This window comes from Rhincodon typus, chromosome 39 (genome assembly GCF_021869965.1).
Source record: "Rhincodon typus isolate 14 chromosome 39, sRhiTyp1.1, whole genome shotgun sequence".
In the NCBI taxonomy this organism is placed as follows: domain Eukaryota; kingdom Metazoa; phylum Chordata; class Chondrichthyes; order Orectolobiformes; family Rhincodontidae; genus Rhincodon; species Rhincodon typus.
This window is the reverse complement of record NC_063370.1, coordinates 16993775-17011335: the sequence shown is the minus strand read 5'-3', so window position 1 is coordinate 17011335 and position 17561 is coordinate 16993775. Positions and strand designations below refer to the sequence as shown.

The following is a 17561-nucleotide window of genomic DNA, read 5'->3' as shown; positions in this document are numbered from 1 at the left end:
CCATTTCTGAAGAAGGTTCTAGACCCGAAACATCAGCTTTCCTGCTCCTCTGATGCTGCTTGGCCTGCTGTGTTCATCCAGCTCTACACCTTGTTATCTCAAATTCTCCTGCATCTGCAGTTCCTATTATCTCTGGTAGTTAACTGTTCCCTGGTGCATTTTCTATGGCGATGTCCCGACCAATCAGAATCCATTCGTCAATCAATTAGCAGTATTAATTGTTGTTTCCTCTGCAATTTGGTATTTTGTGATTCTGTCCTGATGAGCACAAGATGAAAAACTTTAACAGCATGCCTTTTTTCTCACAGCTAAACTGGAACGTTTCTTTAGTGAAAAGATCATAGAAGGCTAGAACTCTCTTCTGCAAATGGCCATTGATGCTATATCAATGGTCACATTTAAAACTGATATCAATAGATTTTTGTTAACCAACAGCATTAAGGGTTATGTGATGAAGGTGAGTCTATGGAATTAAGTCGCAGATCAGTCCACTAACACTTCATTAGCCTCCCTAATAGCTTGCTACACTTGCCTTCGGTGAATTATCAACAAGCATGTCTAGAATTCTTTGTACCTCGATACTTTCCAACCTCTTACCACTTAAGAAATACTCTGCACATCTGTTCCTTCTACCTCACATTTCTCCACAATATATTCCAAATGCCACATTCAGCCCTACTATGCTTTACATCTTCCTCACAACACATATTCCCAGTTAGCTTTGTATCATCTGCATGTGGAAATATTACCATTGGTCCCCACATCCAAATCATTGATAGCTGGGGTCCAAGTACTGATCCCACTAGTCACAGCCAACCAATGTGACAATGACCCTTTTATTCCTACTCTCTGTTTTATGCTAGTTATCCAATCCCTAATCCTTGCCTGTACATTACCTCCTATTATATGTTTTAGTTTTGCTAATTAACCTCCTGTGGGGACACTTAACAAAAGCCTTTTGAAAACCCAAATATACTACATTTACCAATTTTGTTGGTAACATCCTCAAAAAGCTCAAAAACAAAGTTCACCAGATGTTATTTCCCAATTAGAAATTCATGCTGACTATGCCCAATCATATAAATAAAACAAAGAACTGTGGATGCTGGAAATCTGAAACAAAAACAGAAGTTGCTGGAGAAACTCAGGCCAGGCAGCATATGTGGAGGGAAAGAAGAATTGATGTTTTGGGTCTGGTCGCCCTTCTTCAGAAGGACTTATCACAAGTTTTGAATGACCTTAAGTTTACTGATGGTTGAATGTGGTTTGGAGTAATCAATTTTGGAGATAGCAAAGGCATAGATGAGGATTTTAGCAGCAGACGAGCTGAACTAAAACAGAGTCTGACAATGTCACTGAGGTGGAAATAGATAGTCTTCGTGATGGATTGGATATTTGGTCACAAGCTCATCGCCACTTCCAATATGATGCCCAGGCTAGTAAACAAGCTGGCTCATCTTCAGACAGATGCCAGTAAGAAGGATGAAATGGGTAGCTGGGGAAAAATGTTTAAGGGGACTGTGGTTTCAGTTTTATCAATATTTAAATATGTGCATAAAAATAAGCAGTGTTGGAAGCACCAGGCTGGCCAGAGAGCTTGTGTGGAGAGGACTGAGTGAACAATTGAGAGAGCCCTGCCAGCAGGAGAGGAGCGGTTATGCACCAAGTTAATATTTCAGGTGAGTGACCTTCCATTGGAACTGGATCATTTCAGACAGCAAATATTACACACAAGTGCAAAGCTACAGCAAAGCTGGTGAGGAAACAAAGGGATCAGTCTGGAAGGCAGTTTGGGAGGGGTACCGACTGCCAACTTGACAGGATCAGAGGGCTATCCACAGCTTAGCCCCACATCCACCCATACGATGGGAAGGCCTAAACACAGCTCGTTCCCTAAAGGATGACAGGGCTAGTTACAGTTTGCCTCCTGCTGATTGGGAGGATTATTCACAGCTCACCCCCCTAAAGGATGGGAGAGTTACCCACAGACCCCGACAAAATGGGAGACTTACATTCTTTGCCTTATGATCTCTGTATTTCTCTTTTTACAGAGCTCACAGTCTTCTTTAAAATGCACATTTCTAGAGCAATTTTGATACAAAATTTATTCCCAAAAGTTAATCACAACTTTTCAGAAAATGCAAATACAAATGGCTAAAGTTATTCTGATGATTAAAGCGCATTCAATAAGAATAAACCAATTCCTCACTTACCACAACATCCTAATACCAGTCTCATAGTCATGGTGACATAGAGTCATACAGCACAGTTACAGACCCTTCACTCCAACCAGTTCACACCAAACAGAATCACAAACTAAACTGGTCTCACTTACCTGCTCCTGGCACATATCCCTCCAAATCTTGCTGCTGGAAAAGCTCAGCAGGTCTGGCAGCATCCGTGAAGGAAAAAACAGACTTAATGTTTCGGGTCCAGTGACCCTTCCTCAGAACTCTGCTTTTTCCTTCACAGATGCTGCCAGACCTGCTGAGCTCTTCCAGCAGCGTTGTTCCTGATTTACAGCATTTGCAGTTCTTTTGGTTTATATTCCTTCCAAATCTTTCCTATTCATGTACTTATCCAAGTGTCTCTTAAATGTTATAATTGTGCTCACATCTACCACTTCCTCAGGAAGTTCAATCCACACGCTAACCACTCTCTGTGTATGGCCGATCCAGACAGGCATTCACCAAGGCAATTGGCAAGCCTGACACTAATGCAGTGTGGAGTTAATACACATTCAATCACTTGGCAGAAACTTTGAGAAGATGCATAACAACCAGACTTACATTGGAAGCTTGAATGGGGGTGTAAGCAGGAGGAGCATAAGGTGGAGGAACCTGAAAATACAAAAACAATCAGAAATCAGGATTTAGGGACAGACAGGAAGGTATGCCATCAATAGGACAGCAAGAAATACTTGCATTTATAGTGTGTCTTCGACATCATAACATTTATAACAAACCAAAGAATGAGACACTAGAAATAAAAACAGACATTGCTGGAGACTGTCAGCAGATCTAGCAGCACCTGTGAAGAGAGTTAACATTAGGCCCAGAATGACTCTTCTTCAGAGCTGTTTTGAAACATTAACTCTGTTTCTCTCTCTCTGCAGGCCTGCTCAGTTTCTCCAGCATCTCCTGTTTCTCTCTCATTACAGAGCTCCAGCATTCACAACATTTTGCTTTCATGAAGAACCCATTAGGATAGGGACATTGTCAAAGAGCCAGACTTTACGGAGTGTGGCAACGGCAGTTAGAGAAGGGCAATAAATGCTGGCTTAGCTAGCAATGCCTGCATCATGTGAGAATCGCCATTTTATGCAAAGGAAGAAGGGTGAGCTAGAGATGTGGAGAAGTTTTAGGAGTGACTTCCAAAGTGGAAAGTTCAGACATCGATGGTGGAGAGACTAAAATTGGGATACACAAAAGGCCAAAAATGAGATGTGCAGTTATCTCAAAGGGTAACAGGTCTTGATAAGAGGTAAAGGGATGAAGCTATTGAAGGATTTAAACATGAGAGATGAGCATTCTAACTTGCAAGGCCAGGAGCTGATGTAGGTCAGAAAGCACAGGGGTTCTGGGTGAATGAGGACATGTATGATTAAGACCCAGATAGCTGAGATCACGATATGGCTAATTTTGTGATCAGTGGGACGGAATTCCAGAGCTTTGGAACTTGATGGCTGAATATATGGCCACCAATGGTAGACAAAGGAACTGTAAATATGCGAGAGACTAGTGTTGAAGGAATGCAGAGATCTGAGAGAGTCATAGGCTACAAGGATAGGGAAGGAAAAGACTATAAAAGGATTGAAATGCCAGGATGGGAATTTTAAAAATAAAGTCACTCGGTGACTAATGGCCAATATTGGTCAGCAAACAAAGGGTTGTTTGGTGATCAGGACTTTGTGCAAGTTAAAATGCAGAAATCTGGAAGGAAAGCCTCATATCGTGGAATTTCATGGCAGTTAAATCAGAAATAGGAGGCAAAGCTTGCATTTGACAAGATTCTTGATCAAAACCAGAAAATATGAAAGACTAGAAAGCAAAACATCAAAGATTCTGGAAATCCAAAATTAAAACAGAAAATAATTTTCCATTAGGGGGAAGGGCGGGAAAGTGGATATGAGGAGTATTGTATCAACCACAATCCTATCGAATGGCCGAGCAGGTTCAGGGGCCAAACGGCCTACTCCTGTTCCCGTTTCTTATGGTCTTAAGGTCTATGCAGTTCAAAACAAGAGTCATATAACTCTGTGTGGAGTTGGAGCAACACACCAGGCCAGCAGACCCTTCCGAAGAAGGGTCCAACCCGAAACATCAACTTTCCTGCTCCTCTGATGCTGTCTGGCCTGCTGTGTTCCTCCAGCTCCACACTGTATTATCTCTGACTCCAGCATCAGCAGTTCTTACAATCTCTCAGTCATATAACTCTGTTTCTCTTCCCACAAATACTGATAGTCCCGTGAGTTCCTCCTGCACGTTTTTTTAATTGAAAATGTTTTGTTTCTTCTTAAATTCTCCTTAAACCTTCTACATTTGTTTTGCTCCTGACCGTTCCTCCACCAGAAAGAAAGGGAACCTTCCTCCCAATCACATGCCCCAATCTCCCTCAAGTCTCCTTCAGTGTCATTTTGAAGCAGGTTCCTGAAAGGTGCCCAAAAAGATGCCATTCCCTTTCCCCCAATCCCTTGGGCAATCAATAATTTCCACTAGACTCCTCTTTACTGTTTAGCCATCGCAACCTATCCATCCAATGAATGCCTACAGTGCTCTCACTGCAGCATCCAATAGTGTCTTAAATACAGTCCAACTGATGACTGCTCATAGTCTAGTTTATATGAAGATGTGTCAAATTTAATCCACATTCGGGTAAAGCTATCAACAGTCACACGGAAGCAGCCACCCACCAGTCATGGTCATGCCTTGGGCAGGGATACAGAAATTCAGTCTAAGGTTTTGATGCTCCAGTAGGCCTCACCATCTAATTCACCCTTCACCTTTCCCGCCATTACCCCACCTGCAGAGTAAGGGAAATTGAGACTGGAAGACCATCATTGAAATGAAAGTCGTCTTTCAAATTTACACTGGTCTTGTGGCATGGTTAGGAAGATTTTCAATCAGATTTTAATCAGCAGCTCAATCAGTGTCAGAACTCAAACCATGCTCCAACTAAACTACTCTCTGCCTCCCTGTCCTTTCTTGCACTTGGCAAATGCCAAAAAACTACTTACATTTGGATTTCTGAAGGTGAGAGCATTCACATGGACATCTCCTGAAATCACGAGCGTATCCACTCTATTGTAGGACAGCCTGTGACAATACTCAACGAAATGCTGACCATTTACAGATACCTTTGTGAGGGAGAAAAAGTTCATGTTACTTATTAAATTTCAGGCTCTTCAATCTCCACCTAGGTGTTATTCAGTGTTAACAGAACAGAAACAGGTCATGTTTTTGTTCTGCATGAACTCCAACCTACTTTACTTCATCTTACCCAAGCAACATATCCTTCTTTTCCTTTCTCCTTCATACAGTTATACATTTCATGTTATTCACCTCAACCACCCACTGTGGCAGCAAGTTCCATTTCCTCACCACTCTTTGGTGAAGAAGTTTATCTTGAATTCTTCATGAGATTTATTAATCCCATCCCCTCCCGCCTCTTTACAAGATTACACTTAATTCCCAAGATTCAGGATTGAAGTCCTGTAGGGTTCTGGCTAAATGTTGATCCCATCTGACAGATGCTGTCCATTCAGCCTGACACAATGATACCATCTCTTTAACCACGACCTCATTCCAACTTGCCTTGCCTGAGTTTCGAGTGGCCAATTCCAGGGGGACAAATTCATGGGGGATTTTGTCACATGAACCCCATAACTCATTCCACCCCTGCTTTCACATGCCTATTGATCACCTGACATGTCCATCCTTAAAAGCCCTTCCCCAACATTCCAATTGGAAAAAAAAACAAACTGGATGACTCTTGACTGGCAAACTGCACTTTCTAAAATCCACTACTAAAATCCAATTACCTCTAAAATTAGTAAACAAACAAAACAAAGAAAATGTCTTATAAAATACAATTACTTTATAGCCTGTGATTTTTTTTCTGATTGGTTTGCTCACTGCCTAGTGCCTTGAGATTAGACCAGGCCATTCCTACAGAGTTAGCAACATTGTGGTGCATTCTCTGTAATTTTGGAACACAAAGCAGCTTAAAGGAACCCAATATGGGATCTGGCTCTCTGGTCACCTCAACACTGGGTTTGAGTCACATTGGCCAGGCAGCTACTTACAGAACAATGAAATAAGATAACTGGGCCCTCTTCCCATAGAGTCAATAAGTTTTTTTCATACCTGAAAACAGTAACTACGCACGTGGAAGATCAGTTCAAAGTAAGAGCCAGTGGGGATGGGTATCTGAGGCTTCCTCTGTTCTGTTCCCCAACATTCACGCTCCAATGTGTTACAGACCACAGTCCCCTCATCATAACGCACATTGAAGTGAAACGCAATATCAGAACGTGGCTTCACAATGCTGCCACACTGGAAATCCACTCCAAACCTACAAGGCAAAAAGATGGATGCAGATGCAGTCACACTTCTAACATGGCTCCCAGCATCCTGGGAATGGCAGGAGTCACCAGTATTGCTGGTCAGCACATTCACTCAACAGCAGATTATACATAAGGGGTCCCTGAGGCTGATTATTATCAAAAGGCAAGGATGGGGTGGTCATTGTGGTGGGAGGGTGGGAGGATCGTAGAGTCTTACAACATGGAGACAGGCCCTTCAGCCCACCATGTCTATGCTGACCAACAAACACCAAAAAATACTGGATTGCCCATTTACCTCACTTTGTCCATAGCCTCCAATGCCGTAGCATTTTAAGTGTTCATCCCAATGCATCTTGAATGATGTAACAGCAGCTCCCTCCACCACCACTTCAGGCAGCACGTGCCATATTTTCATCATCCCCTAGTGAAAAGGTTTTCCTCAGATCTCATCTAAACCACATGCTCTTCATCTTAAGCTAATGCCCTCTAGTCTTAGACGCATCTGCCATGGAGAAAAGATCCTTATGATATACCCTGTCTATGCTTCTCATAATTTCGTATACCTCAACCGGAATTCCCTCTCAGCCTCCTCTGCTCCAGGGAAAACAAACCCAGCCTATCCAGTCACTCCTCGTAAGTAAGATTTTCCATCCTAGGCAACATTCTGGTAAATCCCCTCTGCAGGCTCTCTGGTGCTATCACAACCTTCTGATTGTATGGTGAACAGAACTGCACAAGAGTTCCAAATGTTCCAATGAACCCAATCAAATGTTTTATAAAGCTATAACAAGACTTCTTTGCTCCTGTATCTCCACCCCACCTAATGAAGGCAAACATCCTGCATGCCTTCTTCACCATCCTGTCTGCCTGTGCTGACACCTTCAGGAATCTGTAGATTTGTACACCAAGGTCCCTGTGTTCCTCAGTACTTCCTAGGCACCTACCATTCATTGTGTATATCTTTCATTTATTAGACCTCCACACTTACTGGGATTAAATTCCATCTGTCATTGCACTGCCCAATTTACCAGCTGATCAATGTCAAACCATAGCCTAAGACCATTTTGCTTGCTATTGACAATACCACCATTTTTTCTGTCATCGGCAAACTTAGTAATGATGTCTTCTAATTTGGATCCTAGTTGTTCACATACATAACAAACAGTAAAGGTCCCAGCACTGATCCCTATGGTATAATTTGGGAATGTGCTATTTCTCAAGGTTGGTGGGGGGAGGGTGCACAATGGTGTCCTATTATTTAAAACGCAGAGGAAATCCTGGGAGCGTACTATTAACTGTAGAGTGTTTCCTCTGGGAGTGTCCTAACATTTGAAGTGCTCTATCTGGGACAGTGCTATTATTTGAAGGAGAAGTTCACCGAGGGTGTCCTATTCCTTGATAGGGGTTCTGTAGGAACATGCTATTATTTGAATGTGGAAGAGGATTCCTGAGACCATACTGCAGATGTAGGGTTGGAGAATGGAAGTGTGGTATTATCTGAAGAGGGTTCATGGGAGAATGCAATTGGCCTCACCAATTTACATGACACAATAAGTAACATTCATTAGAACGTACAGGAACATAAGACAAGAGTAGGCCATTCAGCCCCTCAAGCCTGCTCCACCACTCAATAAGATCACGGTTGATCTGTGACCTAACTCCATATGCCTGTCTTGGGCCCACATCCCTTGATAGCGTTGCTTAATAAAAAATTGTCTACCTCTGATTTAAATTTAACAATTGGATTAGCATCGCCCACTGTTTGAGGGAAAGAGTTCCAAACCTCAGTTACTCGTTGCACGTAGAAGAGCTTTCTAACATTCCTCCTGAATGATCTGACCCTAATTCTGAGACTATGCCCTGATTCTGTCACACAAGTGATAGGAAATATCCATCTCCAATTAGGGAGAATTTAACTACCATCCTGTGACATTCAATGACATTACCATATCTGAATTCCCCGCAATCAACAACCTGGAAGTTACCATTCTAGAAATTGAACTAGACTAGCCATATAAATACAAAGGCTACAATAGCAGGTCAGAGACTGGGAATCCTGCAGCAAATAACTTACTGCCTGACTCCCTTGTCTGTTCACCATCTATAAGACACAAGTAAGGAGTGTGATGGAATACTCCCCACTTGCCTCGATGAGTGCAGCCCCAACCATGCTCAAGAAACTTCACACCATCCAGGACAAATCAGCTTACTCGACTGACATATATTCACAAAAGCCCCTCTGTCCCTGGCATTCAGTTGCAGCAGTGTGTATCATCTACAAGATACATTGCAGAAATTCATCAAAGATCCTAAGACAGCGCCTTCCAAACCCATGACCACTACCATCTAGAAGGACAAGGGCAACAGATATATGGGAACACCCCACCTGCAAGTTCCCCCCCAAGAAACTCAACATCTTGATTTGGAAATATATCACTGTTCCTTCAGTGTCATTTGGGACAAAATCCTGGAACTCCATCCTTCATGATACTGTTGATCTATGGCACATGGACAGCAGTGATTCAAGAAGGTAGCTGGCCACCACTTTCTCAAATGTAACTAGGGACAGGCAATAAATGTTGGCCAGCCAAAAATGCACACATCAGGCAAGAGAGTAAAAACCGGAACAGAAATAGGCAAAAGGCTTACCAAGTCTGGTCTGCTATTGAATGAGATCATGGCTGATCTTATAATCCTCAAATCCATTTTCTTGCCTGTTCTCTGTAAAGGTTTCAAAGCTCCAGCATCAGGCTTTGGAGCTTGAGCAGTGGCTGGAGTCACTATGGTGTGCCCATGAGACAGAGAATTATGTGGTTAGTGTATTTAGAGTAATGGCCACAACCACAGCGTTGGAAGCGGGCAGGCAATTAGGAAATGAGTGGCCACCAGGCAATCAAAGAGGTACATTCTTCAAAGAGTTCCCTCAAAAGGGAGAGGTAGGGTAAACCTACCAGATCTCCCTGGACAAAGCAAGTGATAGAGAGTAAGATAAAGAACATGTGTCATGTAAATAATTCAGTTGAGAGCCAAGAGTGATACAGAAGGCTCAGAGGGAGGTGATGAAACAAATCAGAGTAACAATGTGTGGTTATGGAAAAGACTAACAACTAATATAAAAGAAAATACAAATGTCATCAATCAATATATTAATAGTCAAGGGATAGTAAAATGTAGGGCCAATTAGAGACCAAAAGGCAGAGTGTTTAAATGAGGTTTAAATGAATATTTTCCTTAAAATTAATTCATGGGATGTAGGCTTCACTGACTTAGTGTGATAATTATTCCCAATTCCTAGTTGACCTCAAGAATGCTGTGGTGAGCTGCCTTCTTGAACCACTGTAGTCCATTTGGTACAGATAGACCCACAATATCAACAGGAAGGGAATTTCAGGAATTTGACCCAGTGACAGTGAAGAAATGGCAATGTATTTCCAAGTCAGGATGGTGAGTGATTTGGAGAGAAACTTACTGCAGGTTGGGGGTGTTCCCGTGTATCTCCTGCTCTTGTCCTTCTAGATGATAGTAGTCTTAGGCTCAGAATTGTAATTGGTGAATTTCTGCAGTGCATCTTATAGATGGTACACACTGCTGCTAATGTGTGTCGGTCGCAGAGGGAGGGAATGTTTGTGGATGTTGTGCCAATCAAGTGAGCTGCTTATTCTGGATGGTGTCAGGCATCTTGAGTGTTTTTGGAGCTGCACTGACCCAAACAAATGCTCCGTATTTTATCACATTCCTTATTCTGCTTTGTAGATGGTGGACAGGCTTTGGGAATCAGGAAATGAATTGCTTATGGCAGGATTCCAAGCCTATAATCTCCCCTTGTAGCCATTGTATTAATATGCCTAGTCCAGTCCAGTTTCTGGTCAATGGTAACCCCCCGGATGTAGATAAGGGAGGAATTCAGTGATGGTATTGCCATTAAATGTCAAGGAGTGATGGTTAAATTCTCTCATTGGAGATTGTCATTGCCTGGCACTTGTGTGGAATAAACGTTACTTGCCAATTGTCTGTCCAAGCCTCAATATTGCACAGGACCTGCTGCATTTTTCAATGGACTGCTTCAGTACGTGAATGGTGCTGAACACTGCACAATCATCAGTGAACACCTCACTTCTGACCTTATAATAAAGAGAAGGTCATTGATGAAGCAGCTGAAATGGTTGGGCCTAAGAAAATATCCAGAGGAACTCCTGCAGAGATGTCCTGAAGTTGAGGTGACTGACTTCCAAAACTACAAATATATCTTTTGTGCCAGCTAGAACTTCAAACCAGTGGAAAGGTCTCCCCTCCACCCACCGATTCCCATTGACTCTAGTTTTGCAAGGCCTACTTAATGCTATACTCGGTCAAATGCTGCCTTGATGTCAAGGCAGTCAGTCACAACTCATCTACTGAGCTCAGCTCTTCTGACCATGCTTGAACTGAGGTCAGGAGCTGAGTGGCCTCTGGTGCAGTCCAATCTGAGCATCAGTGATGAGGCTACTGCTAAGCTGGTTGCGGGGGGGCCAGAGTTGGGGTGGGGCACTTACTGGCTAGGTTGGATTTGTCCTTCATTTTGTGTATAGGACATACCTGGGCAATTTTCCACATTCTAGGGTTGATGCCAGTCTTGTGGCTGTCTTAGAAGAGCTTGGCAATGGGAGCTGCAACTTCTGGAGCACAGTCTTCAGTACTACTGCCACAATGTTGCCAGGGCCTACATTCTTTTCAGTGTCCAATGCCTCTTAGCATTTCTCGATATCATATGGAGTGAATCAAATTGTCTGAAGACAGGCACATATAATACTGGGAACCTCAGAAGGAGGCCAAGATGGATCATCCAATTGATACTTCTGGCTGAAGATTGTTGCAAATGCTTCAGATGTATCTTTTGCTCTGATTTGCTGGGCTCCCCATTGTTGTGGAACCACTTCCTCCTGTGAGTTAATTAATTGTCTGCCACCTTTCAGAACTGGATATAGCAGGAATATAGAGCTTAGATCTGATCTGCTGGTTTAGGAATTGTTTAGTCTTGACTATCTATTGCTTCTTATTAGCCTTGGTTCGTAGCTTCACCAGGGTGACACCTCATTTTTAGATAGTCCTGGTACTGCTTCTGGCATGTCCTCCTAACGCTTCAATCATCTGGGGTTGATCCCCTGGCGTGATGGTAATGTTAGAGTAGGAGATATGCCAGGCCATGAGGTTACAGATTATATTGGAGTACAACTCAGTGGTTGTTGATGGCCCAAAGTCCCTTATGGATACCCAGTCTTGAGTTGCTAGATCTGTTTGAAGTCTATCCCATGGAGCACAGTGCCATTTAACATGATGGAAAGCACCCTCAATATGAAGCTGGGACTTTATCTCCACAAGGACTGTGCAGTGGTCACTGCACCTGATACTGTCCTGTACAGATTGGTGAGGGTGGGGTCAGGCATATTTGTATTTCTTACTGACCGAGTTTAGCATCTATGTCCTTTAAGACTCAACCCATTCAGCCACTAGTGGTACTGCTGAGCCACTCTTGCAGATTGACATTCAGGTCTCCCACTCAGAGTCCATTCTGCACCCTTGCCACTCTCAGTGCTTCTTCCAATTGACGTTCAACATGGAGGAGCACAGATTCATTAGCAGAGGAAGGGTGATATGTGGTAATTAGCAGAAACATAGAAAATAGGTGCAGGAATCGGCCATTCAGCCCTTTGAGCTATTCAATACGATCATAGCTGATCATGCAATCTCAGTATCCCATTCCCGTCCTCTCCCCATACGCCTTGATCCTTTTAGCCACAAGGGCCACGTCCAGCTCCCTCTTGAATATTTCTAATGAACTGGCCCCAACAGCTTCCTGTGGGAGAGAATTCCACAGTTTCACAACTCTCTGAGTGAAGAAATTCTTCCTCATCTCAGTCCTGAATGGTCTTTTATTAAACTGTGACCCCAAGTCCTGGACTTCTCCAAAATCAGGAGCATTCTTCCCGCATTTAGCCTGTAAGTCCAATCAGGTTTTTATATATTTCTATGAGATTCCCCCTCATTCTTCTAAATTCCAGTGAATACAAGCCTAGTTGATTCAGTCTTTTCTCATATGTCATCCCGGGAATCAGTCCGGTGATCCTTCGCTGGACTCCCTCAATAGCAAGAACGTCATTCATTAGAGTAAGAGAGCAAAACTGCACTTAATACTCAAGGTGTGGCCTCAATAAGGCCCTCTCTAACTGCAGCAAAACATCCTTACTCCGATACTCAAATCCTCTCGCTATGGAGGCCAGCATGCCATTAGCTTTCCTCAGTGCCTGCTGTACCTGCATGCCAACTTTCAGCAACTGTTCCACCCAGGTCTTTTTGCACCTCACCTTTTCCTAACTACCACCATTCAGATAATAATCTGCCTTCCTGTTTTTGCACCAAAGTGGATAAACTCACATTTGCTAAGTATTTGCCCACTCAGCCAGACTATCCAAGTCACCCTGCAGTCTCTTTGCATTATCGCACACTGCCACCTAACTTAGTGTCATCCGCAAATTTGGAGATATTGCATTCAATTCCTCCGTCCAAATCATTAAATGTATATTGTGAACAGAATATTTCATTGTCCATGTTTGACCTGGTGCCATGAGATTTCGTAATGTTTGGGGTCAATGTTGAGGACTCCCAGATTGCCAGTAGGACAGGACATACACAGCAAAGGTGATGGTGTTGGCTGTGACGTGGTTTGTAACGTATAATTCTGTGAATATGACTACAAAGATGTTGCTTGACTAATCTGTGAGTCAACACACTTAATTTTGGCACTAGCCCTAGATATAAGTAAGGAGGACTTTCCAGAGTCAACTTTGCAGGATTGAGTTCATCAATTGTCATTTCTGGTGTGTAGTTCTGAAGGGAGGGAAATGTGCTTTTTTTTGAATAAGGTCCTCAAAACAAAAGACTTTCATTTGCAATTTCTAATGTTTCTTAATTTAGATTGTGTTCTTTCCAAAGATTAGTTGGGGAGGTAAAATGTCCACTTTGGAATTTTTTTTGCATTCTACTGAAACTGCTAAATATAGAGTTAATGATCGTCAGCTCCAGTCACAAATCTGGGGTGGGCATGCATTGGGTTAAAGACTGCAACTGATCCTAGGGAAATGTAATTTCTGTTATTTCTCACCAGAACTTTTGCATCCGGGATCAAGGCCTCATCAAATTTTGGCATTACTATCAGGCAATGATACATTCCATTTCTTTTTCTCATTTCCTAAGTATTCCAGCTGCCTTGCATCTGAATCCTTTAAAGCTGTTGCACAATGTAATTTAAAAATGGATTTTTGAGCAACTCAAGCATTTTGAGGAAGGGTAAAGGTTTCCTCTGGTGATAGATATAAGCACTTCTGAAATTGTTGGGATTACAGCAATGGTACAGCAGAATGACCAAGTATGGGAACTGAATATCCAAGGAATTCAGTTTTTAGGAAGGACAAACAAAAAGGAAAAGGAGGCAGGGTAGTGTTGCTGGATAAAGAAAAAATTAATGTAAAAGTAAGGAAAGATATTAGCTCTAGTGAACAGATATAACTTGGAAACAGCAAGTGGCAGTAAAAAACTAGTGAGCATTGTACACAGACCCCAAACTGTCGTGGTAGTATTGGAGAAGGCATTAAACATGAAATTAGGGATGCAAACAATGAAGATACAGCTGTAATTTTGGGCGACTTTAATCTGTGTTTAGATTGGACAAGTCAAATCAGTAACAATATTAAAGAGGAGGAATTCCTGCAGGTTGTATGGGATGGTTTTCTGGATTAATACATCAAGGAACCAACTGGAGAACAGGTCATCCTAAACGGATATAAAATCATCCTGGAAGAGTATAATTAGTAATCTAGTTTTGTGAGGCCCCTTGGAGGACAGAGACCATAATATGATAGAATTCTTCATTAATATGGAGATTGACACAGTTAATTCTGAGACTAAGGTCTTGAATCTAAATAAAGCAAACTACAAAAGTATGAGGCACAAGCTGGCTATTCTAAATTGGTGAATATTACTTAAAAAGATAACTTAAAAAGATAGCAAAAGCCAACATTTAAAGAGCACATTGAAGAACTGCAACAATTGTCTATTCCTGTCTGGCACAAAAATAATATGGGAAAGGTGGCCTGACCATGACCAAAAGGGAAATTAACAATATCATTAGATCCAAGGAAGGGTGTTAAAATTGCCCAAAAAAGCAGAAGACCTAAGGATTAGGAGCAGTTTCGATTTCAGCAAAGAACAACAAAGGTATTGATTAAGAAGGGAAAAATAGCACAACAGTAAGCTTGCAGACAATATCATAACTAATTGTAAAAGCTTCTGCTAATATATGAAGAGAAAAAAGGTTAGTGAAGACAAATGTAGGCCCTTTATGATCAGAAACAAATGAAGTTATGATGAGATGCCAGATCAATTAAATACATATTTTTGTTCTTATGTTCCTTGTGTCTTCACACAAATAACATCACAAAAGAATTTGGGAGCAAAGCATCTAATGACAGGGAGGAACTCAAGGAAATCAGTTTTAGCAGGGAAATGGTGTTGGGGAAATGATGGAATTAAAGACTGATAAGTCCCCAGGTCCTAATAATCTACATTCTGCAGTACTTAAGGAAGAGGCCATAGAAATAATGGATGCATGTGTGGAATCTTTCAAGAGCCTACAGACTCTGAAACAATTCCTATGGATTGGAAGGTAGCTAATGTAACCCCACTATTTAACGGGAAGTAGACAGAGATATGAATTATAGGCTAGTTAGCCTGACATCAATTGTAGAGAAAATAATGGATTCAATTATCAAAGATTTAGTAACAGAATAGTTGGAAAACAGTACAGAATTAGACAGCATGGAATTAGGAAAGGGAAATCACAAATATACTGGAATTTTTCAAGGATGTAACCAGTAGGGCTGGTAAGGGGCAGCCAGTGGATGTGGTTTACTTTGACTTTCAAAAGTCTTTCAGTAAGGTCCCACATAAAAGACAAATGGATTGGTAAAGGAGCACTTGAGATATAAAATAGGTTTTGATGATAGGTGTGAGAAGAAGATAGGTGTGGATCAGTGATGCTGAAAGCAAAGCCTACACGACACAAACAAGACATAATGCAGGTGTTTCGGTATTGGGGATGGGGCCTTCTTATCAAAATAGAGAACACTGTTCATACTCTGAAGTTGTTGAACTTAATGTTGAATCCTGAAGGCTATAACATGCCTAAACAGAAAATGAACGGCTGTTTCTCCAGCTTGCGCTGAGCTTCACTGGAACATTGCAGCAGGCCTAGGAAAGGAATGTTAGCATGAGAGCAAGTTGGTGCATTGAAATGGCAAGTAACTGGAAGGTTGGGGGTTATTCTTACGGACAGAGTAAAGGTGTTCCACAAAACAGTTACCCAGTCTGTGTTTGCTCTTGCCATTATAGAGGAGACCATATTATGAGCCGTGAATACAGTAGATTGGATTGAAAGACGTACAACTGAAACACTGCAAATTTACCTGGAAGGTGTATTTGGAAACTTGGACAGTGAGGAGGTAGGAAATAAAAGGATAATTGTTACATCTGCGATTGCATGAGAAGGTGTCATGGAAGTGTTAGGAGTGATGGAGGAAAATCGTGGAGAGAATAGTATCTTTTTGAGATGGTGGAAATGGTAGAGGATGATCTTTTGAATGTGGAAGCTGGTGGAGTGGAAACTGTGGACAAGGGGAACCTTATTGTTGTTCTGGGAGAGAAGGGAAGGGGTGAGGGTGGAAATCAAAGAAATGGGACAACTTGGCGGAGGGCCCTGTCAATGCAGGGAAGATGCGGGAGGTACTCAGTTGAGGAGAAAGGAGGACATCTTGAAGGCACTTCTGTGGAAGGTTTAAGGCTTTATGCAAAAATGAACTTCAGATTCTTTCAGAGTTGCAAGAAGCATTGATTGCCTTAGTGTTGGATTAATGTACAACAACTGGCACTTAATAATAATGAGTCATATATATATATATCTATAGAGCACCTCAAATGCAATAAACATCGCACTCTGCCTCGCAGCAGCAGTATCAAGCAAAATTTATTTCCAAACCACTAAAGGAGATCTGAATGAAGATGAACAAAGGATTGATCAAAAAGGTAGATTTTGAGAAGCATCTTCAAAGAAGAGACAAATAGGGAGGCTGTGAGGCTTAGAGAAGCAATTCCACAGACTCAGACCTTGCAAGTTGAAGGCACAACCACCAATGCTGCAATGACTAAAAATGGGGATGCTCAAGAGGCCAGGTTTCGAGGAGAACAGAGATCTTGGAATTTTGCGGGGCTCAAGGAGACATTAAAGATAGAAAGGAATTAGGCCATAAAGGGATTTAATAGGCATGATGATATTTTTAAAATTGACATGTTATTTCAATAGGACCCAATGTGGGACAGTGACAACAGAGCGATGGATAGATGGAATTTAATGAGAGTTAGGACAAGGAGAAGCAAAGTTTTGCATGACCTCAAGTTTACAGAGTTCAAAATGTGGGATGCCAGTGCATTGGAATAGTTGACTCTGGAAATAACAAGAGCATAAATGAGGTCTTCAGCAGCAGATGAGCTGAAGCAGGGACTGAATCAAATGTTATTGCAGGGAAATTGATTGACTTAATGGTGCATATGGTCAGTTGCTTACCTCAATCAAACACAATGCTAATATGTTTTCAAACTGGTTCAGCCTCAGGCCATTGCCAGGTTGAAGGGTAGATTTGGTGGCTTGGATTATGAGTCTGTTGCAAGAACCAAAAGTAGTGAATTTTGCTTGTTTCCATATTTAATTGGAGAGAACATCTAGAACTGAGAGCTGGTACAAAAAAAGGCCAGAGATAGTAGGAACTGCAGATGCTGGAGAATCCGAGACAACAAGGTGCAGGGCTGGATGAACACAGCAGGCCAAGCAGCATCATAGGAGCAGAAAGGCTGACATTTCGGGCCTAGACCCTTCATCGAGGCCCGAAACGTCAGCCTTTCTGCTCCTATG

General features: G+C 42.1%; 1 protein-coding gene across 4 annotated transcripts in view; it reads right to left on the bottom strand.

The window, feature by feature from the left end:
• Positions 1-17561, bottom strand: part of LOC109933332 (galectin-9-like) — a 38610-nt gene that overhangs the window by 18814 nt on the left and 2235 nt on the right. For all 4 annotated transcript variants that reach the window (XM_020532313.2, XM_048618332.1, XM_048618334.1 and 1 more), the window contains 3 exons: positions 6366-6573; positions 5237-5356; positions 2790-2840 (listed from right to left, as the gene is read on the bottom strand). In XM_020532313.2, coding sequence (XP_020387902.1) covers positions 2790-2840; positions 5237-5356; positions 6366-6573 — 379 coding nt within the window. The remainder of the gene's footprint in view (positions 1-2789; positions 2841-5236; positions 5357-6365; positions 6574-17561) is intronic.